This window comes from Hyalella azteca, unplaced genomic scaffold (assembly GCF_000764305.2).
Source record: "Hyalella azteca isolate HAZT.00-mixed unplaced genomic scaffold, Hazt_2.0.2 contig10669, whole genome shotgun sequence".
In the NCBI taxonomy this organism is placed as follows: domain Eukaryota; kingdom Metazoa; phylum Arthropoda; class Malacostraca; order Amphipoda; family Hyalellidae; genus Hyalella; species Hyalella azteca.
In genome coordinates, this window is record NW_025940698.1 from 21,471 (window position 1) to 47,316 (window position 25,846).

Here is a 25,846-nt window from a genome sequence, read left to right on the forward strand (position 1 = left end):
TCTGCCTTTGCCTCTCCGCTGTAATAATAATAATATTATAATAATAATAGCGGTTTCGGCGTTTATTAGGCCATAGGCCTGTCGCCGATTCTTAACATCGCAGAACATCCACAACTTGTTGCGGTCTCGAACTCACAACTCACTGATTCAATTCTGCTGTGTTTAACCGCCCGGCCTCCTTGCCGATTCTGATACTCTGAACTTTAACCACTGGGCCACCCTGCCCCAGTAAAGGTGCCTTTATCGGCCTTCTCAAGACTGGTTGCACAAATTGCAGGTTGCTTGCAGTCTTGCCAGTCACAAGTTACTGACTCGTTTTGCAAACAAATAGACGCTCTACATTGCTTCACTTTGCTGCACAACTAATGCAAATTATATAAATTAAGCAAATTAAACCCCATGGCTCACCGATGACTATTGAGTGATCTTCGGTCATCAAAACCAGCTTACAAACTTCTCAGATGTAATTTCGCGCTTTTTTTTACCTGCGCTTTTTCACAGCCAACTAGAAGCCTTTCTATTATTTGTCTAGCCATTGTGCAATGCAAGAATAAAATAAAAGTTGAAACTGAAGTCTAATTGAGTCAAGTTCCGCTCAAATTTCGTTTCCAACGCAACAGCGCTTGACTCAGGCCGCTCACGAAAGCGAGTGGTTAATGTCACAAGACTCCTGATAATTGTTATGGACCGAGAAATATTTTGTAAGCGCTTGGCGTATTATGCACGCCATCAAGGTTTGTGAGAATCGATGGTTTGCTATATAAGAAAGGTGGAGTGAATATCAGTATAACTCTACCTTGTCCAATTCTACAATTGAACAAGGGTCGTGTAATAGTGTTTCAACTAAACGCAACTTGGATAATGGATGCCAGGATATTATTGAGATTTTAAACTTTCAGTAACAAGATATATTTGACGTATGTACATAAAATACGAAAATTCATAAATAGGATTTTCCCAACACACTAACACATTATATGCTTAAAAAGTCTTTAGCACCACGGAGCTAACATTTGTTTCAGTAATAAACAGGTGCGATCATTATCGAGGTGTCCAGAGCGATGCAAGAAGCGATGAGACTGTCATCGTTAACTGTATGTAAGAAAAGTGATGATATCTGTGAGCAAACATGTTCAGATGGGTGAGCACATGTTGAGGGTGGCATGGACGTGTACAAGGTACAGGTCGGTGGCAAATGTTATGGCCGTGACAGTTGTCCAAAGATACATTCGTTATGCCAAGAAACAGAACCCTTAGCATCTGCACAGATCGTATCTACAACATACGAAACTTTAAACAAGGGACCTTATTTAAGAATTCTGTTGTCTATTGGAGGCTAAAACTTGTCAAATAGAAACATTTTACCCAATGACATAACAAAGAGAAAATATGTCAACGCCACAACTCAAATAACACGAGTTCAACTGCAATGTTCAACGCAAAATTTATTGAGAATACGTCCCCATATTTCAGACGATGCACCGGTACACGTCACGCCGATTCCTGACGACATTCTCGCCCATCGGCTAAACGTTTCGCGTGTGTAAGTGGACATGTTGCTAATGTATCGATAAATAAGATGAGCAAATGCGGACCGCAGGACTAAAACGTGAGGAATACAGAAGTAGCGACCCTCATCCCGAGGCTGCGCTAGCCCCGACTGGGTTGTCGGGGCACGACGCAGCAATATGGAGAAACTAATGCCTCCTGAATGCACGTTTATGCGATGTTGCATGCAAGTGAGGAACACATATAATTTTATTTCAGTTACAATCACATTTTTCGAAGTGGAATTAACAATATAAGACTTTTGATACGGTTTTGATTAAGCAAGAGAAACTGACCATTTCAAAGGAACAGAAATGAAACCAAATCGTGTCACAAAAACGTCAGAAGCGACTCACGACACAAGGAACAGATTAGAGAATGCATGGGATGTTGTGCTCCTGCCACAGACTATCAAATAACAAACCAACGTGTTTAGCAACGAGAAAACCTCGATCTCAGGATGTCGTCGGTCATTGAGCATTTCTGGAATGGAAAGATTGAGAAACGAGTCCGAGAAACTGCGCATTTTGATCTTCTAATCAGAGGCCGCGACACCGATACGGCAGAGGGTCTGAGGCCCCAATACCGATACGGCAGAGGGCAAGAAGATAGAACACGTTACTGACTAATACATTGTTATTCCCACATAGGATTCCTCACAATTACTTGTTCTTAATGACTAGACTGTTGCAGTCCGAAATATTGAACACCAATAGAAAGGTAAGCCTCTTGAAGCAGTCGAAATGGTGAATATAATCGACCGTCGTTACTCGAACACGCTTGAAGCCAAATTAGTTCAACACCAGTCTCTGTTTTTTGATACCCTGAAGCTCATATGGAGCGCGTTGCCCCTGAGCAAGGGAGCAAGAGATGCTCTGTTAAGCCTACGTCGTGGTAAAGTCAGGTCTCCTCTAAATGAATCTTTTTGTTCTAAAGCTTCTTCTTGGTCCAGCTGCTCGTGCGCAAGATCCAGACGGGAGAGCGACATGTCTAGTCTGCTCATAGTCAAGTCAGAACAAGGGCCCCAGGAACGTTCAGACAAATTAAGACTCGAACCTTGCAAATCCTTCTTAGATCGTCTCAGGTCTTTAGATGATTTACTTGAACGTAAGTCAGACTTGGGAGCATAAATATCAGATTTTGTGGAACGTAGATCGTAATTCGAAGTTTTAAAATCATAGAAGGAATTTCTAGAGTCACGTTCACATCTCTGGGTGCTGTAAGCTCTAAGCTCAGGCCTCATTATTGTGAAGTCAGCTTTGGAAGACCTCACGTCACTGTGTGGGTCTCTCAGCTCAGCAATCGAGGCCCGGAAATCACATTTCTGTAACTTACGACTAGACTGGCAAGACATCGAGTCCAAGGTAGCATAATTGCCAGCTCCGACACTCAAATCACCAGGTGGATGACTTAGATCAGACTTAGCGAGGGCTAATTTCTTCTTTTTAGGCGAGTTGCTAGTTGTAAGTTGATCAACAGCACGTAGCACACTACCATTGCAAAGTTTCAGCCAAGGTTTACTAAGCTTCGCTTCGATGTCATTCATGGATTGGTTTAAGGGCGCGCGTTCACTGTAGCCGTTCCACGTCGGGTAAATACCTCTACTGCTGCTACAGTCGAACGACTCAGAATGTCGCAGTCGGTTAGTCGCATTGTGAAAGTCGTCGTCGTTTGCCATTCTATTGTCAAGAACCTCATGATTAAGATTGAGCAATGATTGATGATTGTACGAGCGAGGCGAGTGTTTCCTCCACTCGTCCTCCGCATGCCTGGGATTGTCGATCACGAGTGACGCCCGTCTTGTGGACCGCTGCTTACGAACGGCCTTTAGTGTGTCCTCCATGTCAACACTCATATAATTGCTACGGTTCCTGCGCAGACGTCGTGCTGACGTGAGCATTGCAGCTGCTGCAGCGATCACCTGCCCCTGCTGCTGCGCCTGTTGCTGCTGCTCTTCAGCAATGGGGCACTCGCATAAATTGACCGAAACATTAGAAGTGAAGGAAGATGACGTATTTTTTTCAAGGAAAGTGGGGCTACTGTTGTCGCAGCTTGAATACGCGGAGTCGGGGCAGTCACTGGAGTCGGTCTCGGAGAGCGTGTAGAGGCCAGGAGCGGCGCTGGAGTCGGTCTCGGAGAGCGTGTAGAGGCTAGGGGCGGCGCTGGAGTCGGTCTCGGAGAGCGTGTAGAGGCTAGGGGCGGCGCTCGCGTAGATCGACGGAAGCACCGCCGAGCAGAGCCACGGGTGACGCAGGCAATCATCGATCTGCAGGCGCTGGCTGCTCGTGAGGGGTTGAGAGTTAGGAGGACATTGATGAGATGCTACACGTGCAGACACTGAAGCGAAAAAAAAAATTAATCATGATGTTAAAGTATGATTCTTCTTCGTCCTAAATGATGCTCAACCATTGTTATAAATTAAGGGTTGGTCTGTTGAACCAAAGATAAAAGAAAAATCAATTATAATAGAGAATCTTCTTTTACGACTGACCCGCAAGTATAACACTGAACAAGAATTGCATTGCTAAACTAGGAATATTATATGCTTACATACTTTTTTATCATAAGTTTCCAAACGCATTGGCTTATCTTTAGCGTATATAGGAGAGTTTTACTTAACTTTTATGGCACATAAGGACTTGGGAAGAGGATGACAACGCATCGATTAAGAAAATAAAATAACTCACGATGTTTTCTTTAGAAGCAGGCCGCTTATGAAGTCCTTGGCGTTATCAGAAACGTCGGCGAAGAGATCGTCGGGGAAGTCGTACTCCGCCTGCGTGATGTTCACGAACGTTTCCTGGTCGGTGTCGCCCCCGAAGGGCGTGCAGCCCGTCAGGAAGACGTACGTCAGCACGCCCACGGACCTGTGGGCGCCACAGAAGTTAGGTATTAGGGCCCACGAACCTGTGGGCGCTACATGAGTTAGGTATTAGGGCCCACGGACCTGTGGGCGCCACATGAGTTAGGTATTAGGGCCCACGGACCTGTGGTCACCGTGGGACAAGCAACTGTGGGCCACTCAAATTATGTGTACACAGGGACGGACCTTACATGAAGCCTGAAAGACGGCTCATACATGAGGCACAAAAGACGGCCTTTATAAAAGGCCTGAAAGACGGCCTTTATATAATGAGGCCCAAAAGACGGCCTTTATATAAGGCCTGAAAGACGGCCTTTATATGAGGCACAAAAGACGGCCTTTATATGAGGCCTGAAAGACGGCCTTTATATGAGGCCTGAAAGACGGCCTTTATATGAGGCCTGAAAGACGGCCTTTAACGGTCCGACGGTCCCCCGCCGCAGGACAGTCAAAAGAACGACCCGTAGGACGCCCCGCAGGACAGTCAAAAGAACGACCCGTAGGATGCCCCGCAGGACAGTCAAAAGAACGGCCCGTAGGATGCCCCGCAGGACGGCTGACTCACCACATGTCCGTTGCCAGGCCCACAGGCTCAAAGTTGATCACTTCCGGAGCTGAAATGAAGGGGCACATTGTCAGCATGAATAACACTAAAACGAGGGAATTTTAAAATGAATTAAGTACATTAAAATGAATTTACTCAAGTAGAAAATGCTCCATGCTCCAGTCACGCTCCAGCTAAAGAGTTTTCGAATAATTTGGTAAATAGAAAGCTGACCAAAGCTGAATTACGATTCAATTTAAGTAAAAAAAAACTTACCCACGCAGCCACGTACCCACGTAGCCACGTACCCACGTAGCCACGTACCCACGCAGCCACTTACCCACGTAGCCACGTACCCACGCAGCCACTTACCCACGACACGTACCCACGCAGCCACGTACCCACGCAGCCACGTACCCAGGCAGCCACGTACCCAGGCAGCCACGTACCCACGCAGCCACGTACCCACGCAGCCACGTACCCACGCAGCCACGTACCCACGCAGCCACGTACCCACGTACCCACGCAGCCACGTACCCACGCAGCCACGTACCCACGTAGTCCGGCGTGCCCATGATCTGCGTGAGCTCGGTGTCCTGGGAGATGACGCGGCTCAGGCCGAAGTCGACGATCTTGACGCCGTCGGTAGGGGCGCTGCCCATCAGGATCAGGTTCTGCGGCTGTCGACCGATGTCATCATGAGAACTTATCGCTCCAAACACAGCATTAATCAATAACATAACATAAAAATGCTTAAGGTTTATAAGAAGTTGAACATTTCAAATGGTAGCGAAGTTCAGTTCCATTAATTGATATATTTATCACGTGGATCTGTTATAACTTTAATCTTAATATCGAGGTTTACTTATTGCGGCTTCTATGCCATGTAATGTACAGTGCCAGACTGCGCTTGTAGGAACTGGAAATTAAATGAACTGAAGCACAGTCCATGGCATGAACTGAAGCACAGTCCATGGCATGAACTGAAGCACAGTCCATGGATGAACTGTAGCCTGCTGAAGCTCACCTTAATGTCGAGGTGGGCGATGTTATTGGCGTGCAGGAAGCGCAGCCCTGAGAGCACCTGCAGCAGCAGAGCGCGCGTGTCGTCCTCGCTGAAGGCGACCTGGTCGTCCAGCAACTTCTGCAGGTCGCCGCCCGCGCCACTGCAACAACACGCACGTGTTCACCTTACGTCATGCCTTGCCAGCCATCAACACTATCTATGTAATACTTATGTAAATATCATATATTATTTATAATATATATATTATGATACATATATAAAAATAAAAAATATAATAATAGCTCCACTTGTTATACCCTATATAGGAAGAGAAATAAGAACTTATCTAACTTAACGACTGCGCAGAGTGTAGCGCGAGTATCGTGGCGTATGACTCGTGAAACATAAGGTGAAGTGCGATATGAACCTCGACATATGACACATGGCATATAAAACATAAAACATGACGTATGAAGCGCGCAGCTTTGTTTGCTGAGGGCAACATTGCAAGTCACGCCCCGCCAAATGCCCGTCCTAGCGCGCGCGCTCCAGTGACGGTCGCTAACAAAGCCTGAGGTTCTTTCCTCCTACCAACGAAGTGCCAGCCTCTAGTGACGGTCGCTAACAAAGCCTGAGGTTCTTTCCTCCTACCAACGAAGTGCCAGCCTCTAGTGACGGTCGCTAACAAAGCCTGAGGTTCTTTCCTCCTACCAACGAAGTGCCAGCCTCTAGTTACGGTCGCTATATAAAACAATAAACAAAGCCTGATTAAAGCCTAATTAACTTCTTTAAATAAATAATTTCTGACTAATTAACTTTCAAGAAACCGAGTGAATCAAGTGACGAAAACGAATGAAGAACATATTGAATGTATATATAAATTAAAAACTAATGAAAAAATACTGTGATCTTTTAATGATAGATTTCTCCCTCTAGTAAGTGAGTCTGTTGAAAAACGCTATACTTATTAATCGTAGCATCTGTGTTACGAGTTATCAACTTGAAACATGACTAATAATTAATAAATTACGAGTCAATACTCACAACTCTAGTAGGATGATGTACTCTTGTCTAGTGAGGTAGACGCTGTGCATGTGTACGATGTGCTTGTGTGCTCGCCCCAGCACCAGCACGGCGACCTCGTGACGCGCCTCAGCCTCCGCCTCTGAAGTCTTCGCCCTGCGCCGCCGCCGTACAAACTTGGCGGCGAACACGCGTCCTGTGGCGCGGTGGCGGGCCCGCCGTACTGCTGCGAACTTGCCCCTGCAACATTACAACCACTGCATCACAACCACTGCATCACAATCACTGCATCACAACCACTGCATCACAACCACTGCATCATCACAACCACTGCATCATCACAACCACTGCATCATCACAACCACTGCAACNGTAGCAGCAGTTGCCGTGTACCGCGTGGCCGTAGCAGCAGTTGCCGTGTACCGCGTGGCCGTAGCAGCAGTTGCCGTGTACCGCGTGGCCGTAGCAGCAGTTGCCGTGTACCGCGTGGCCGTAGCAGCAGTTGCCGTGTACCGCGTGGCCGTAGCAGCAGTTGCCGTGTACCGCGTGGCCGTAGCAGCAGTTGCCGTGTACCGCGTGGCCGTAGCAGCAGTTGCCGTGTACCGCGTGGCCGTAGCAGCAGTTGCCGTGTACCGCGTGGCCGTAGCAGCAGTTGCCGTGTACCGCGTGGCCGTAGCAGCAGTTGCCGTGTACCGCGTGGCCGTAGCAGCAGTTGCCGTGTACCGCGTGGCCGTAGCAGCAGTTGCCGTGTACCGCGTGGCCGTAGCAGCAGTTGCCGTGTACCGCGTGGCCGTAGCAGCAGTTGCCGTGTACCGCGTGGCCGTAGCAGCAGTTGCCGTGTACCGCGTGGCCGTAGCAGCAGTTGCCGTGTACCGCGTGGCCGTAGCAGCAGTTGCCGTGTACCGCGTGGCCGTAGCAGCAGTTGCCGTGTACCGCGTGGCCGTAGCAGCAGTTGCCGTGTACCGCGTGGCCGTAGCAGCAGTTGCCGTGTACCGCGTGGCCGTAGCAGCAGTTGCCGTGTACCGCGTGGCCGTAGCAGCAGTTGCCGTGTACCGCGTGGCCGTAGCAGCAGTTGCCGTGTACCGCGTGGCCGTAGCAGCAGTTGCCGTGTACCGCGTGGCCGTAGCAGCAGTTGCCGTGTACCGCGTGGCCGTAGCAGCAGTTGCCGTGTACCGCGTGGCCGTAGCAGCAGTTGCCGTGTACCGCGTGGCCGTAGCAGCAGTTGCCGTGTACCGCGTGGCCGTAGCAGCAGTTGCCGTGTACCGCGTGGCCGTAGCAGCAGTTGCCGTGTACCGCGTGGCCGTAGCAGCAGTTGCCGTGTACCGCGTGGCCGTAGCAGCAGTTGCCGTGTACCGCGTGGCCGTAGCAGCAGTTGCCGTGTACCGCGTGGCCGTAGCAGCAGTTGCCGTGTACCGCGTGGCCGTAGCAGCAGTTGCCGTGTACCGCGTGGCCGTAGCAGCAGTTGCCGTGTACCGCGTGGCCGTAGCAGCAGTTGCCGTGTACCGCGTGGCCGTAGCAGCAGTTGCCGTGTACCGCGTGGCCGTAGCAGCAGTTGCCGTGTACCGCGTGGCCGTAGCAGCAGTTGCCGTGTACCGCGTGGCCGTAGCAGCAGTTGCCGTGTACCGCGTGGCCGTAGCAGCAGTTGCCGTGTACCGCGTGGCCGTAGCAGCAGTTGCCGTGTATCGTGTCGTCGAGGTATCAGATACACAAGCAACAATGATTGTACTAACAGTACTAACAGAGGGCGGGGCGTAATCTAATTTATCTTAACGAGTAATTAAATTGGCTTATTTTAAAGCAGCAGACAAAAACTCTAAATTAAAAAAATAATATAGGAACGTAGGACAATTAGGAAGAATTAGTACATATAGTTACTTTTCAGACTGCAGTATGCAAAAGAAAACTGAAGAAAGTGCCTCCTTGAAAACCGATAAAAAGAAAAAACCGCGAGAACAACTTAGGGTATTTCCTGTTATGCCTCAAGGCTGTTGGGCCGGGAGAAAGAAGCTAAAAAACAGAGCGGACAATAGCAGGGTTAGGGCTGCGAGGCAGGAGAAAGGGGCTAGTGGCGCCATCGACGCTGCCTTCCAGCAAATGACCTTTGGCCGCCGCCAAGCGTCCGGCAAAAAAACTCAAGGCCGCTCGGTAAGGCCGCTCTTCTGCTCGAAAGCAATGGGAAAAATGAGGAAGCGATGAGCCTCTTGGAGGACAGTCACACGAGGAAGAGAGAAGTTGCCGGGACAATGGTAGGAGTGTGAGCCTCGTGGAGGACAGTCACACGAGGAAGAGAGAAGTTGCCAGGACAATGGTAGGAGTGTGAGCCGCTACACATCCCTGAGACGCGTCCCCTTTTCACATCACTGAGACGCGTCCCCTACACATCCCTGAGACGCGTCCCCTACACATCCCTGAGACGCGTCCCCTACACAACACGCAAAGCACAGCAAGACGCGTCAAGTCCCAAAAGAAGGCAGAGTAACAGACTCGAGAAGGCCCCACAGACGGCTGAGCAACGGACGCTTAGAGGCCCCAACAGACACGTGAAGACCCCACAGGAGGCCCTAACAGACACGTAGAGGCCCCAACAGACACGTGAAGACCCCACAGGAGGCCCTAACAGACACGTAGAGGCCCCAACAGACACGTGAAGACCCCACAGGAGGCCCTAACAGACACGTAGAGGCCCCAACAGACACGTGAAGACCCCACAGGAGGCCCTAACAGACACGTAGAGGCCCCAAAAGACACGTGAAGACCCCACAGGAGGCCCTAACAGACACGTAGAGGCCCCAACAGACACGTGAAGACCCCACAGGAGGCCCTAACAGACACGTAGAGGCCCCAAAAGACACGTGAAGACCCCACAGGAGGCCCTAACAGACACGTAGAGGCCCCAACAGACACGTGAAGACCCCACAGGAGGCCCTAACAGACACGTAGAGGCCCCAAAAGACACGTGAAGACCCCACAGGAGGCCCTAACAGACACGTAGAGGCCCCAACAGACACGTGAAGACCCCACAGGAGGCCCTAACAGACACGTAGAGGCCCCAAAAGACACGTGAAGACCCCACAGGAGGCCCTAACAGACACGTAGAGGCCCCAACAGACACGTGAAGACCCCACAGGAGGCCCTAACAGACACGTAGAGGCCCCAAAAGACACGTGAAGACCCCACAGGAGGCCCTAACAGACACGTAGAGGCCNGGTATCCTGGCATTCCTCACTCATGACTCACCCCACAGGTGGCCAGGTATGGGGTATCCTGGCATTCCTCACTCATGACTCACCCCACAGGTGGCCAGGTATGGGGTATCCTGGCATTCCTCACTCATGACTCACCCCACAGGTGGCCAGGTATGGGGTATCCTGGCATTCCTCACTCATGACTCACCCCACAGGTGGCCAGGTATGGGGCCTGTCTCTTATACACATCTAGATGTGTATAAGAGACAGCACTACCTCACTACCATTCCTCCACTACCTCACTACCATTCCTCACACTACCTCACTACCATTCCTCAACTACCTCACTACCATTCCTCACACTACCTCACTACCATTCCTAACTACCTCACTACAATTCCTCGCACTACCTCACTACAGTTTCTCGCACTACCTCACTACCATTCCTCACACTACCTCACTACCATTCCTCAACTATCTCACCTGCTGAATCAGTCAACAATTTTCTCGAGAAAGTGTTAGCGAACAATTCGTTTTAGGAGAAAGGACGCGTCCGATGAATAATCCGATGCGTGCTCACTGCAGCTTTGATGAAGCCTGGGTCGTTGTTACTGAACGAACGATGGTTACGGCTCAGCCCTGCTGCCAGGTGCAGGTACAATTGTAGGGCAACAAGACAACAAGCGAGACGCTAGTGCAGGTAACAAGAAGGACGCAAGTGCAGGTCACAAGCAGAATGCAGGTGCAGGTCACAAGCAGAATGCAGGTGCAGGTCACAAGAAGGACGCAGGTGCAGGTCACAAGAAGGACGCAAGTGCAGGTCACAAGCAGAATGCAGGTGCAGGTTACAAGAAGGACGCAAGTGCAGGTAACAAGCAGAATGCAGGTGCAGGTCACAAGTATGGAGAAATTTAGACGATGCAGCAGCCCATCTATGTCGCGCATGACGCGCATACCAACGACACACAATGTTAAGGTGTTCCATGCAGTACACAACAGGCTAACTCCTCTCATTCACTGGCAGGGTTGCAGTCCAGCCAGAGGTAGTGCAGAGCAGCGGCCCTCACTGGATGCACGAACGCAGCACAGCCGAGACTCCTGCGTCTCGCAATAATTTTCTCCAAATGAACCGGGACAACCGGGACAAGACATTACCGGCGGAAAAATAACGGGATTGAGGATAAAATTTGTCCCGGAATAAACGTATGAACCGGGACAAGACTTGTGTCCCGGACTTTAAAACTTGCGTTCCAGTAATTATGATACGATACGAGACAGATAGATATAAAACGAAACATAACTTGACGTGATGTCTTAAATATTCAAGGCAAAAGATTTTCCTTACTCAAGAAAAATCGTTTCAATGTTAAGGAGCGTTTGAACGAAACGCTCGGAACGCGTGGTCAAGCAATTCCAATTTAGCCCTTGATTGTAAATGAGAAGTTGCTGGTTAGGCCATCCGGTCTAAATCTGAAGGTGGCTGGAGCGGACGTGCCGCCAGGCTCTGTCTTCATCCCGGACTTTTCTTGCTACTCACGTAGCTTGCTAGACGCAAACTACGTCGATGTAAGGCGTGTACATGTTTTTGACTGGGAGTTATATTGTGAGTATTCGTTCTAGCGTTCGGTTTATTCAGCTTTGAGCTGACTGTAGACGTGCGTCACTGTTGTTTGACCCAGTTGAATCTGGCTGCTATTCATGGCGCTGTCAGATTACGCGACGAAGCGACTGCGCGGCCTGCGATCAGCTGCTGCAGCCCTCGATCCATCCGTCTGGAGTAGATTTTCTCATCATGCCGTCCCCCACGCCTCGCATATCATACCGAGGATCCCTTGTCGACCGAAATAGGCGTCCTGCTAGGCTGCTGCCACCTAACAACGGTGAGTTCGTCATCACTGTCAATAGGCCGTTGCTACGGCGGCAATCATTTGAACAAAACGGTTGCGAATGCTGCTGCTGCTGAATGAGCATCGGCTTATTTCAACCCGTAGGCCTCAAAACCTGCTTAACGTTCGTGTTGATCGCCACTGTGTGCAGCCGTGTCGCCGATTATCGTTCGGCTGCCTCAACATCCGTTCGCTGAATAACAAGGTTGACGAGTTTCTTCACATCTGCCGCTCGCGCTCACTAGATGTCGTCTTCATGACCGGGACCTGGCACGACGCTGTCTCGGTTTGCATCGCGCGTCAATTCGTGCTGCAATACTACAGGTAGTTGAGCGCGTGCGGCTCCACATGCAACCCGACATCCTGGCGACGAATTATGGTGGAGTAGCTAACGTTGCCTCGTCGGTCACGTGCGGCGTACCACAGGGCTCAGTCCTCGGCCCGATCCTCATCCTGTTATATACTGCCGACTTATTGGACATAATTTATTCACATAGTTCGAATCCGCATTTGTTCGCCGACGACACCCAAATGTATGGCAAAGTACGACACTGTACCAGCTGACGACACCATGTACCAGCTGACGACATTATGTACCAGCTGACGCTACAGCGTTGCAAGGTCCGATGTCTGTCTGCATGAACGACGTCTCAGACTGGATGCGCTCCAACCGGCTCCTGCTCAATATGCATCAAGAACCGACTTCATTTGGTTTGCGACTGAGCGGCGCTAGCATCAGCTTCCGGCCAACCCTGTTCGCGTGGGCAACGAGTTTGTCATGCTTGCGTCTTTGGTTCGCAACCTCAGCATTCTGTTGGACTCGGAACTTTCAATGAACGGTCACATTGCCAAAGTAAGCACCGCTGGTTTTGGAGTTCTGCGACGGATACGTAGCGTCGCCCGCTGTCTCTCGAGGCCCTCGTGGTGGGGCGCTCGTTCTGACGAGATTGGACTACGGTAATGCCACACTCTATGGACTTCCGACCACGGCACTTAATTAATAAACTGCGATGTTCGTCATCAAGAGCGGACTTCGTCGTTCCATCTACATGTTTATTTACCGTCGGCGACGGAGCGTCCCCAATCGTCGACGCCAGATTCTGGAACAGTCTGCTGGCTTCCATAACATCGGCTCCTTCGTTACAGGTGTTTCGTCGACGCTTAAAGACGAGAACCTATTTCGTAGAACCTATGAATCAAGTGCTTAGTCATTTTTATCCGTTTTCATACTTTCTCGCGTCTATTTATTTTTCACTTGCTGTTAAACTTATGAGTAACGTGCCCCGGAATTTCGTTTGAATCAGACGCAACGATAGGTGCTTTGTAGAAAAATAATAATAATATTTGCCAGTCATTGGCAAATTCGGCGACATTTGGCAACCAAACTCATTTATCAGATAAATTAGTGGCCAGATATGGCGATGTATGACTGAATATTTAGCGAATGATTTTACTGTTGAGCTTTTAATCGCGCATGACGAAAACCCAGCGAGTTCAGTACTACGCTTAATGACATCATCGCGAGTCGTAGACGTTTAGTGTCGATTGGTAAGCCGCTTAGTAGAATATGGGTGAGCTTCTCAAGCCCTGCAAGATGCTACGAAACAGAAGTTGTAACTGGAAATATTTTGAGGAGTAGGGAATAGACGAGACCCATGATGACCGAGGTATAAAACCAGGCCAACAGTCGGTGCAAACTTTGTGGCGATAGCTAAAAGGTCAGTGATGACAACAAATCGGGCATGACACCTTCTTGCCGACGCTGGTTAGTTCTAAGGCTGGAGAAATCTAATGTCGGCTAAAACAGACTCTGATGTGGCATTAGATGAACTTGAGAATGTCTGCAATAGTAGACGAATACATCGTAAATTAAAAACAATAAATTTCGATAAAAGACGACCCCAGCGAAGGATTGAAGAAAGTCTTATGTCCTCACCACCTGTATAGGCTACCGCAAATGAGGGTAATTAGTACCAATCAAGAGAACGCGCCACCTTATGCTCTCTGAACTTGTTCATTTGGCCTGTCGATAATTATATTTTAAACCCAAAAGCATTAAAAAACATAATGTTTTCTGGCAGATGTCTATTTCGTAAAAATTTTTTGGCTCTAAGAAGGCTCATAACGAGCAGCCACTGGCAGCTACTCGCTATTAGCCCCTGAATCAGGCAGTACTCCGTACAAGAGGCCACTAGCCCGGTAACTAGTGACGATTATTACTGACCGTAGTTTAAATCGAAAACGAAGCAACGCAAAAATTTGCGTCGATTCCTGCCGCGGAGTCTGGCTATTAATTAGATATGTTTTAGGTTTCACGCAGATCCTTTCAGAACTGAGGGACTTGCATGTGAGCTCTTCAGTTGCGTAATTTTTTTTTCCTTTTCATCGAAAACAAAATGACATGTATAAATCTGTAATAAATCTTCCCGCTGCGCATTTCCACCAATTAGTTCTGTTTTCAATTTCACCCTGGGCCGTCAAATTTGCTAGAAGGGCATAGCGATGTCATTTTACATGTAATATACCTGAAACCTTGTAAACACAAAATTTTGACCAGATAATGTCTGAAAGAATTCATTATTCTTATTTCATCCGATGGATTAACTAGTATGTCTTGCTGTGTCCCGTTATAAAAGATGAAAGTTCCAAGAAATTTTAAAACTCCTATTATAACCGGAACGACTCGTCTTGTCTCGGTAGTGTCCCGGAGTTCCCACGGACTGCTCGAAATTTTGTCCCGGGTTTTATTACTAACCGGGACAAACCCTGCTGCCTCGTCTCGTCTCGAATGGAAAAAAGCACCAAATCTAGAGCAGACTGAGGTAATGGGGCTGAGTGGATCGTCCTGGACACTGGATCGCAGTCATGCCTGAGGTAATGGAGATGAGCGGGAGGCGCGCACACATCTCAGAGGCCTGGACCTTCTTCGCGTGTAAAGTATGAAATTGGCGTCATTGAAATTTCGTCACTTATAAAGAAAAGTATTAGCAATTCGGACCCAACAGGTGTGGATCGGCGCACTTGGTGCTCACAAACAAGGTATATATATGCTACACTAGCATCTCACAAACAAGGCGTGGACACACTAGCAACTCACAAACCAGGCGTGGACACACTATAGCAACTCACAAACAAGGCGTGGACACACTAGCAACTCACAAACAAGGCGTGGACACACTAGCAACTCACAAACTTTGTCGGGCAAAACAATAAAAGCAAACAGTATTTATGCATCAGCGGCGCACGGAGCAGGGCGCTGCATGTGTGGACTGATTACGGAGGCATATTTACGGGGAGCGCTGTTGCGTGNGCACAAGGGGGGGCAGCACAAGGGGGGGCAGCACAAGTGGGGGCAGCACAAGGGGGGCGCGGCGCCGCGCGAGCTGAAGCGCTGAGATCGCGCCGGTGACTCACCGTCGCCGAAACTTCACAGCTACCCACGCGTCGCTCCCCCGCCCCACACACTCGTGGTCACCACGCAACCCAACAACTCAAAGCTTCTGCAATAATCAGACGTCAGGAACACTTCCTATTCTAACGCGATGTGTCATAACTTCTAATGTACTTCTAATAGCTTACAATGTAACAGTTTCTCGATACTGAAAATAGGAAGAAATTTCAAGCCATAACTCTAATGTACTTTTAAATAGCTTACGACGAAGTAACAGTTTCTCGATACTGAAAATACGATCAAAATTCAAGCAGGCGTAAGATGTGCGCCACATCATCTGCTTCTAAGTTACCAACCACCACATCATCATCTTTAGTTCAGGTACGAATCATACCGAGCATAAGATAACAATTATGAATTAACAATAACTAATCTAAATGTTCACAGCAATGCTCACACATCAGAAACACGTTTAATTCTTGACTTAGTGAGCTGGAAATTACTTTAAATATTTAATCTCGAGTTTATGGCCACTGCAGAGCGGCGTTCCACACTGAAACAAGTTTGGCGTTCAGAGCGGCGTTCCACAATGAAACATACTTGACGTTCACGGCAATTTTAGAACAAAGGCTTCAGGTGCAGGCGAGAAGCATGATGAAAATTTGCAACTCACATTTTCGCGATGACGTTTAGAAGCGGCATGTTGGAGTGGATCATGAGTGAAGCAAATTAGGTGCAATAGCATTAAATATAACCTACTTTAAATATGAACTGGAAGAATCCTAGATAATCAGCGCGATTGAAAGAAATTTAGAAATTAGAAAATCTGCGTGATTGAAAAAAATTTCAAAAACCTCTGTGATAAATCATTTGAGCAGAAGTTCAGAATCCTTAAAAATGTCCTAAATATTTTGTAGCTCGAGCGTTGGAAGTGCGCAGTGTTCAGGTGAACTGATAAGTTGAGTGAGAACATCCTGGGATATCCCACATCCGCCAGAGAGCGGACACATATAGCGTCACGCTGAAAAAACAATACTGTAGTCTTTAAAAACAATACTGTAGTCTTTAAAAACAATACTTTAGCCTTGAAAACAATACTGTAGTCTTAAAAAACAATACTTTAGCCTTGAAAACAATACTGTAGTCTTAAAAAAACAATACTTTAGCCTTGAAAACAATACTGTAGTCTTAAAAAACAATACTGTAGTCTTAAAAAACAATACTTTAGCCGTGAAAACAATACTGTAGTCTTAAAAAAACAATACTTTAGCCTTGAAAACAATACTGTAGTCTTAAAAAACAATACTTTAGCCTTGAAATACAATACTGCAATGTTGGGAAGACCTGAGTCTTGTGAAATAAAACTTTACTACGAAACAACAACAAAATTACTGCAATGAACAAAAAATATTCACTAGGACGGAGCTTCGACTTCGCCGTTACAGTTGGCCATAGAATGCGTTCATCAATGAAGAGCAACACGCAGCGTTCTGGCGCGTCTACACGCACGAGTTTATGATATACAGAAAGCGTTATTTGGGAGCAGCCTGAGACGTTAGGCCAGTAGATGGCCTGGGTGTGGGGGTTGTTGTAGAAGCAGCGGTCAGTGTCGCCAGTAGAGGCCATGAGGCAGCAATGACGCGGCCTTCAAGCAGCGTAGCGCCGTTCTGGGCGCCACGGATGCTGGCGCCTGCTAGACATGCGGAGCATCTATCGAAGTACTAGGAAGAGAGTATACGCTCAGTAATACGACGTACCGACAGCGAGGCACAGTACGTGAGGCCAGGTATACGCTCAGTAATACGACGTACCGACAGCGAGGCACAGTACGTGAGGCCAGGCATACGCTCAGTAATACGACGTACCGACAGTGAGGCACAGTACGTGAGGCCAGGCATACGCTCAGTAATACGACGTGCCGACAGTGAGGCACAGTACGCGAGGCCAGGCATACGCTGTGTGCGTAACTCGCGTTTCCTGTTGCCCCAAATTACGGGGCAGCGATGCATGGTAGGGGCGCATGGAGCAAGGCTCCAGGGAGCGTGCGCACTCAACACTCAGTAAGTCAATATAATGTAAAAATATTTAATGTAACACTATGTAATGTAATAATATGTAATGTAATAATATGTAATGTAACAATATTTAATGTAAAACTATGTAATGTAACAATATGTAATGTAACACTATGTAATGTAGCACCACGTAATGTAACAATATGTAATGTAACAACATGTAATGTAACAATATTTAATGTAACAATATGTAATGTAACACTATGTAATGTAACAATATTTAATGTAACAATATGTAATGTAACACTATGTAATGTTGCACTATGTAATGTAACACTATGTAATGTAGCACCATGTAATGTAACAATATGTAATGTAACAATATGGCAAGCATTTTTCGTAAAGCAAGAGGACATTAATGTCTCATTAACTTTGCATTGAGGTTACTGAGGTGAAGACCGACGCATAAAATAACGAGGTTTTGTCTGCCAACCTTGGGGAAAAACTCCGCTGAAGTAGCGGACAATATACAGCTATGTGTTTTGTGTGTATATACAAGATACAGTTGCGGATAAGATGTGTATTATCACTATTAGGATCTCGAAAATGTTTTATTATTGCTCTACTGCTATCCGTTTTAATTTCATATTTAATGTCTTTAACTGGACGCAAAAAAGAAGGAGCGGAGTAAATGGGTCATCCAATAAATATAGCGCCTTCAAAGAGGGGAGTGCAATCCTCAATAAAATAAATACAGGAACAACAGTTCAAACAACTTCAACTACTTGCTCTTGCAGAAGTAGCCGGTTAGTTAAGAGGCAAGAACAAATAAAAAATATGTTAAAACCTTAAGAGATGATCTTACCGCAAACTTAGATGTTGAAAATGCGCTTACGATTCCCAGAATACGTAAAACAAATAGGACAAGGTCAGCGCCGCACACAAAACATGTAAAAGCCAAGATTGTTTCGACCAAGTTATTGGAGACGACGTCGCGCCCAGCTCATTAGTTACCGCGTCCCGACCAGCTCATTAGAGACCGCGTCCCGACCAGCTCATTAGAGACCGCGTCCCGACCAGCTCATTAGAGAGCATCCGACCAGCTCATTAGAGACCGCGTGCCGAACAACTCCCAGAAGAGCTGAAGCAGAAGACTGTAGCTGCAAGTTGACATGGAAATATGCAGCAGCGACCAACACAGGCAGCAGCACAAGCTATCAGGAGGCCATCTCTCAGACAACGCTCATTATGGCCCCACCTCCACCAGCCCCAAGGGACCCGAAGCTTACATGCATTGAAGTGCTTAATGAAGCGCTGCATTGATGAGGAGGTCGTGCTTCAAGAGAAGAGCGTGAGCGGCGCAGTGTTTAATGAAGCGCTGCATTGATGAGGAGGTCGCGCTTCAAGAGAAGAGCGTGAGCGGCGCAGTGTTTAATGAAGCGCTGCATTGATGAGGAGGTCGCACTTCAAGAGAAGAGCGTGAGCGGCGCAGTGTTTAATGAAGCGCTGCATTGATGACGTGACCGCACTTCACATGTCTCTGTGAGCGGCGCAGTGCACAGAGAGCAGCAGTTTGCAGAGGCCCTGACGCAGATCCCGCCAATTAGGGCGCCGGTGGCTGACTTACGAGTCTTGCCACGACGCGCAGTTGCAGCGCCGGCACCCGCAACCGGGAATTAATAAGTCTTAATGGTGCGGGTCATCTAGATAAGGTCGTCTGCACCGCAGTGCAGTGCTGCCTTGTCGTCTGCACCGCAGTGCAGTGCTGCCTCGTCGTCTGCACCGCAGTGCNGTCTCTTATACACATCTAGATGTGTATAAGAGACAGGCTCAGAGCTATGCGCATTCTCGGCCGGCATTACCAGCACAAGGAGCGGCAGTTACCAGCACAAGGAGCTGGCAGTGCTGGCTGGTAATTGGCGATGAGGTGAGCGGCGAGGCAGCGTGCCAGCCTGGCAGGTCAAGTAAACCTAACGACATCGCCGCGCCAACAGACCTTTGCGTGCACCTCGGACGCCGCGCCCGGCAGCTATATTGACTAAGTCAGGAGTTCATTCAATTTAAACGGAACTTGGAGCGCGTGTTGACTAACTTTTCTTGACGCCCGCATTTTTAACTTGAAATGAGGTGCTTTCGGTCAATAATTGAAAATCAGTATAATTTACGCGCATTAATCTCCCAAAATTAATTAAGGAACGTCTAAACCCGCACCAATTAAAAGGCTTCCGTGCGACAATAGCGGCCCGCGTACGGCTTTTTGCACCACATTTGAAAAAAAAATAAAATCAAGAGGTAGACAAGAGGCTGTCAAGAGGTGGGCAATAGGCGGGTGACCGCAAGCTCTCGTGGGAACAGCAGGGCTTCCTTTGTTCGCTTGTTCATGGAGAAGCACCAATGAACTAAGCTTGTTAAGCAAGCAACTATCGCTCTCACCATTCAATATACAAGCTGGACAAAGATAAATATTTCATTATTAAAGTAAGAGAAATAGACTACTTACTCCCAAAAAACGACGAATAATGTTCAGTATCGCGAGGATCAACCGCCACACGCGTGCACAGCTAGTATAACAGACGAGTTATATAACGTGTCACCGCAAATGTCATCATCACACCGAGCCAAACAGACTTGCTTCACCGAAGCTCTAATAAACATTTGCCCAAAGCTTCAATAAACATAGCAGTAAGTTCGGTTAGAGTTCTATGCATATTTCAGCTGAAATAAAAACAATTTTCCTGGCAGTCCCAAGAGCACGGCAACTAAAGACAATGCAATCTTCCACGCATTTGGTATAGGGTCTCGGCGCACGTAACCACCGGAACGGAGAAGCTCCACCAGAACAAATTAACAGCACAGGTTTAGTTTCAAGGCTCCATTGACGGCCAGACACGCATGAATGCCGTCTTGACTGAAGCGATGACACCTTTATAAGTTCCTAATTCGACTGAGAAAATAACACCTCTAAAAGTACACGTCTCGACTGACGACATAACACCTTTATAAGTTCCTGTTTCGACTGAGGACATAACACCTAGGTATACAAGATAACGTCTCAACTGAGGAGATGACACCTATACAAGATAACGTCTCAACTGAGGACATGACACCTATACAAGATAACGTCTCAACTGAGGACATGACACCTATACAAGATAAAGTCTCAATTAAGCAGCATTTTGGAAGTTAAGTTGGAGCAAAGAAATGTCTACAATTACATTTTAAAAAAAGTAATACTTGATAAAGACCAGACATTAAATTCACTATCTTCTTGAAAAAAAAATCACGAGGCCGGGTCTTGACAATTTTCAGGAAAACTTAGCTGATTTCAATTCTTCTACAGTAGTGATCCATGTGGCAAGGTGGCAGTGGTGATGCCTGTAGCAAGGTGGCAGTGGCGATGCCTCTGACAAGGTGTCAGTGGCAAAGTCTCTGGCAAGAAGGCAGTGGTGATGTCTGGCTCGGCAATTCAGCGGAACCGTGCAGAGACGCTCGACAACAAAACCAAACTTTAACATCTCGGGCCACAACACGACAACAAACGCCACAAACAAATCTCCGGGTCACGGCTCAACGCCGGCAACTCGCCGGCTCACGGCTCAATGCCGGCAACTCTTCGGCTCATGGCTCAACGCCGGCAACTCTTCGGCTCACGGCTCAACGCCGGCAACTCTTCGGCTCATGGCTCAACGCCGGCAACTCTTCGGCTCACGGCTCAACGCCGGCAACTCTTCGGCTCATGGCTCAACGCCGGCAACTCTTCGGCTCACGGCTCAACGCCGGCAACTCTTCGGCTCACGGCTCAACGCCGGCAACTCTTCGGCTCACGGCTCNCGTGCTACACGCAATGCACGCAGGCCGTACAGGGCAGCAACACACTGCGTGCTATACGCAATGCACGCAGGCCGTACAGGGCAGCAACACACTGCGTGCTACACGCAATGCACGCAGGCCGCATAGGGCAGCAACACACTGCGTGCTACACGCAATGCACGCAATCATCACATGAAGTTGAACGCAAACTTCGCACTCTCGACAGAGTGCGCGATGATCAGAGGCGATGAGGCTCGCCAGCGTTGGTGCTATAAGCCTGGAGCTCGGCAGGCAGCAACTAACAGTCTAATATTATAGCCACATATAGAACATTGTTGTCCGCAGGATGCGTTGTGCTAATGTAATAAACAGCTAAAGCAAGTATCAAATAAATACATTCATGAGAAGTGTTGCATTTGCAAAACACTGAAGAGATTTATGGAAGTAAGCCTCGCAATGAGCAGAATTGAGGGCAAGGATGTGACTCAACGTCGACATGGGCATAGTCATGTAGAGGTTACGACATGGGCATAGTCATGTAGAGGTTCTTATTTTATGTTGCTGTAGGAACTCGTCTTCTAGCTGCCGAATATCACGCAGTGTCTAATCAATAGTACCTATCTACTTGCTGGTGTCTCATAAATTTAGGTAAGTCGCATTGCATAATGAACATCGATATACAACAATTTCCTATATCATAACTGATGTTATAAAAAATGTACACATTTTTTATTACGGTAAATAAATAGTCAACAAATAGCTGAATAAGCATGAAAAAATTCAGATTAATATTCCATTTACGAATAAAATTATAATGACTACACGTAGTGCTAAGGATACTAAGGAACGATGATAGAATCCCATAGGCCACCAGCCGAGCCTGCCTGGGGGCGCGCTGGTCTCAGAGCCTCAAGTGTCACAGGAGAGGAAGGACGAGACGGACGCCTGCCCTACACCGTACACTGGCCTACAGCAACAGCGGCAGGAAGAGCCTTGTTAGAGCGCCCCACCCCTACACGCACTAAGCACTACATCGCCCCACCCCTACACGCACTACATCGCCCCACCCCTACACGCACTACATCGCCCCACCCTACAGGACGCAATGGAAACCTGCTCAACACTCACAACAGCCCCTCACGAGATTTATAAGGCACTCGTATAAGACTAATACGGCACTCGTTCGACAAGCACTTCTATCATGAATTCCTTTTATCAGTTTTTATTTACCTTACTAAATTTTTATAACCTTAAATTAATATTCACAACTTCTGTACTACAAACTGTTGAACAACTTCCGCTGAGTTCGGATTATCCAGCAGCGTTGGTATACATATATAGTCATCTCATCGGGAACATTTGTAGGCCCCGAGAGTCTAAACCTAACCTCAGCGGCGATCCCTGTCCGCGAGGACGTCCTGTACACAAGCTGAGAGTAGACAAACTTGCTCCTCACATTTCAACAAAAAGCGGCAATGAAGCCTAAACTTCCCCACTCCGTGGCAATAAAAGAATGCACTAAAACAAGCAACCTGAGACGCTCTGGCGACATCCGATCCATTGACTGCTGCTCTCGGCAGAGCCAGCAACGAGGGTTTCCAAAGCTGCCAGCGAACGCAATGCGTCCAACGCCCGATATTTTTCAGCAAACGTGGTGAAGATTGAATGAATCCACTCACACATCAAGTCTCAAGAAAAAAAAATATGATTCAAGCATAGTGCCTTACTGGTGCTTAGGAATCTGTCTCATTGGTTCTTATACGTTAGATGCGCCGAATTACAAACTACAAATAAACTTAGATGAACGTAGAGCTACAGAGCGTGCCGAACGTAAAATTACAGACCGCACGAAATGCTAACCAAACCCAGCAGCAGTAGCACACTCACGGACAGAGTCGCGAGTCTTGATTGACACAAGAAAAATTGCACAAGGCAAAATGAAAGCACATCAGAATATAAGTTGGGAAAGGAAAGACCATGAATTGCTTGGAGATGAGAAGACAAGAGATTAGGTTTAACTTTTGCTCAGAATTTCCGTCATACCACCACACGCAACCTGAAGCTTACCAATTGTCATTACAGCAAAATCCATCCTTTCAAGTTGCGTATATGTCAAAACTACAGGGACAACCCTAACCAACCCCAACGCTAACTTTGTGTTGCGGAACGCCTGTCTTGAACTCACACGCAGGGTTACGACAAGACGTGAACTCGCACGCAGGGTTACGACAAGACTTGAACTCGCACGCAGGGTTACGACAAGACGTGAACTCATACGCAGGGTTACGACAAGACGTGAACTCGCACGCAGGGTTACGACAAGACTTGAACTCACACGCAGGGTTACGACAAGACTTGAACTCGCACGCAGGGTTACGACAAGACTTGAACTCGCACGCATAGTTACGACAAGACTTGAACTCACACGCAGGATTACGACAAGACGTGAACTCGCACGCAGGGTTACAAGATAGCCACGCATCTGTACAGAAGAAGGTCTTGGGACGAAAGCTTCGTTCGCAAACTTGGATGCCGCAAAAAGTAAATATTGAGCTGAATAGATTTTGAAAGAAGCCCGAGAAGGTCCACACCTAACTAAAGTATGCGCTCAAAGTGTCAATACATACATATTGAAAATGAACCATTCGTTCAAAAAGTTGCAGATTAATTATAACATAAAGCGACACTAACCTGGCAATGGGTTCTCTCTCAATGTCGTAGTCGTCCTCAATGTCGCCGTGGTGGAAGAGGGCCGCCACTACAGGGTCCTCAGGGTCCAGTGGCAGGAAGCCTGGAGGAGGGTTGCTCGCTGCGTTGTCTCGCGTCATGCTTCCCATGCTACGAACCAAACCTAACTTCTTGTCTCAACCCTAATAACAGGATTATTGTGCAGTCTTGTTTCAACCCTACTAACAGTATTATGCTGCAGTCTTTCCTCAACCCTAATAACAGGATTATGCTGCAGTCGTGTCTCAACCCTAATAACAGGATTATTGTGCAGTCTTGTTTCAACCCTAATAACAGGATTATGCTGCAGTCTTTCCTCAACCCTAATAACAGGATTATGCTGCAGTCTTGACACTTCCAGCGCTACAGGTCAGTCACACAAGAGATTCGAAATATACACGCACACTTCGCCATTGATTGAAAAACAGAACTTTATTCGTTACTCTATGGGAGCAAAAAGTCCCTGTAAAATTCGAAGGATCTCAGTAGTAGCATAGAAAAATTCATAGGAGTCGCTGTTATATAAAAATGAACAAGCGAAATTCTAGCAAAGTAAGGCTGATACGAAGCGAGGAACTGAGCGCGTCAACACCAGGACATTTTGGTGATCCCGCCTAGCCGTGATAAACGATCAAAATAAAACCTTAATTTAGTAAACTTGAATACCTGAACTGAATAATTGGAGGCGCCAAAGTTTTGCGAAGAACAAGGAACCAAGCATTGAGGCATAAGTGAACTGAAGGATTGAGGCATAAGTGAACTGAAGAATTGAGGCATAAGTGAACTGAACGATCCGTGTGGAGCGATGGGGCCCTGATGGCACTTATCGTCGCATCCGCAGCAGCATGTGCAGAGGAAGGTGTTGCGAGGCACACAGAGGCGCCAACACTGAGCAAGAGAGGCCAACACAGACCAAGAGAGGCCGACACAAACCAAGAGAAGCCAACAGAGGCCAGAGCACGTCAAGTGGCCTCACAGCTGCACGGTTCACTGCTATGGTCAAGTGGCCTCATAGCTGCACGGTTCACTGCTTTGGTCAAGTGGGCTCACAGCTGCACGGTTCACTGCTTTGGTCAAGTGGCCTCATGGCTGCACGGTTCACTGCTTTGGTCAAGTGGCTTCACGGCTGCACGGTTCACTGCTTAGGTCAAGTGGCCTCACAGCTGCACGGTTCACTGCTTCGGTCAAGTGGCCTCACGGCTGCACGGTTCACTGCTTCGGTCAAGGAAAACTTTCTTTTCTTTGTTGTGCGTTTCTTTCTCGACCGAAGGTCATATTAGCTGTCATGGGCTCAAGGCATGGTGCTGTCATGGCATGGTGCTGTCACGGTAAGGACCTGCACATGTCTGGCACAGTGCTGTCACGGTAAGGACCTGCACGTGGCTGGCACAGTGCTGTCATGGTAAGTACCTGCACGTGTCTGGCACAGTGCTGTCACGGTAAGGACCTGCACGTGGCTGGCACAGTGCTGTCATGGTAAGTACCTACATGTGTCTGGCACGGTGCTGTCACGGTAAGGACCTGCACGTGTCTGGCACAGTGCTGTCACGGTAAGGACCTGCACGTGTCTGCCAGTCTGGCACGGTGCTGTCACGGTAAGGACCTGCACGTGTCTGGCACTTTGCTGTCACGGTAAGGACCTGCACGTGGCTAGCACGGTCCTGTCACGGTAAGGACCTGCACGTGGGCCCGTGGCTAGCACGGTCCTGTCACGGTAAGGACCTGCACGGTGCTGTCACGGTAAGGACCTGCACGTGGCTGGCACAATGGAACTGCAAATGCTTGCGGCCCCCGGGGACGTTGCGAGACATTCAGCAAGGTCACAGACTTGACACTTAACATCAGAAT

The 25,846-nt window shown here is 48.0% G+C and overlaps 1 protein-coding gene across 1 annotated transcript; it reads right to left on the reverse strand.

Annotated features, from left to right (window-relative positions):
- Positions 1-885: 885 nt before the first annotated feature.
- Positions 886-24,467, reverse strand: LOC108666014 (serine/threonine-protein kinase PLK4). The gene is made up of 7 exons (XM_018152819.2): positions 23,963-24,467; positions 7,006-7,224; positions 5,983-6,121; positions 5,509-5,635; positions 4,977-5,025; positions 4,236-4,415; positions 886-3,827 (listed from the first exon to the last, which is right to left on the reverse strand). Exons 1-7 carry the CDS (start codon positions 24,106-24,108, stop codon positions 2,345-2,347), a joined length of 2,343 nt encoding a protein of 780 aa, XP_018008308.1. The 5' UTR covers positions 24,109-24,467; the 3' UTR covers positions 886-2,344.
- Between the last annotated feature and the right edge of the window lie 1,379 nt (positions 24,468-25,846).

What these genes read in the sequence shown, in the direction of transcription:
- LOC108666014 (XM_018152819.2), bottom strand. Translation starts at nt 24,108, where the DNA reads ATGGGAAGCATGACGCGAGACAACGCAGCGAGCAACCCTCCTCCAGGC. An exon ending in GAGAGAGAACCCATTGCCAG is followed by an intron (nt 7,225 to 23,962) that starts GTTAGTGTCGCT and finishes GTAATGTTGCAG; the next exon opens with GGGCAAGTTCGCAGCAGTAC. An exon ending in TACATCATCCTACTAGAGTT is followed by an intron (nt 6,122 to 7,005) that starts GTGAGTATTGAC and finishes GTGTTGTTGCAG; the next exon opens with TGGCGCGGGCGGCGACCTGC.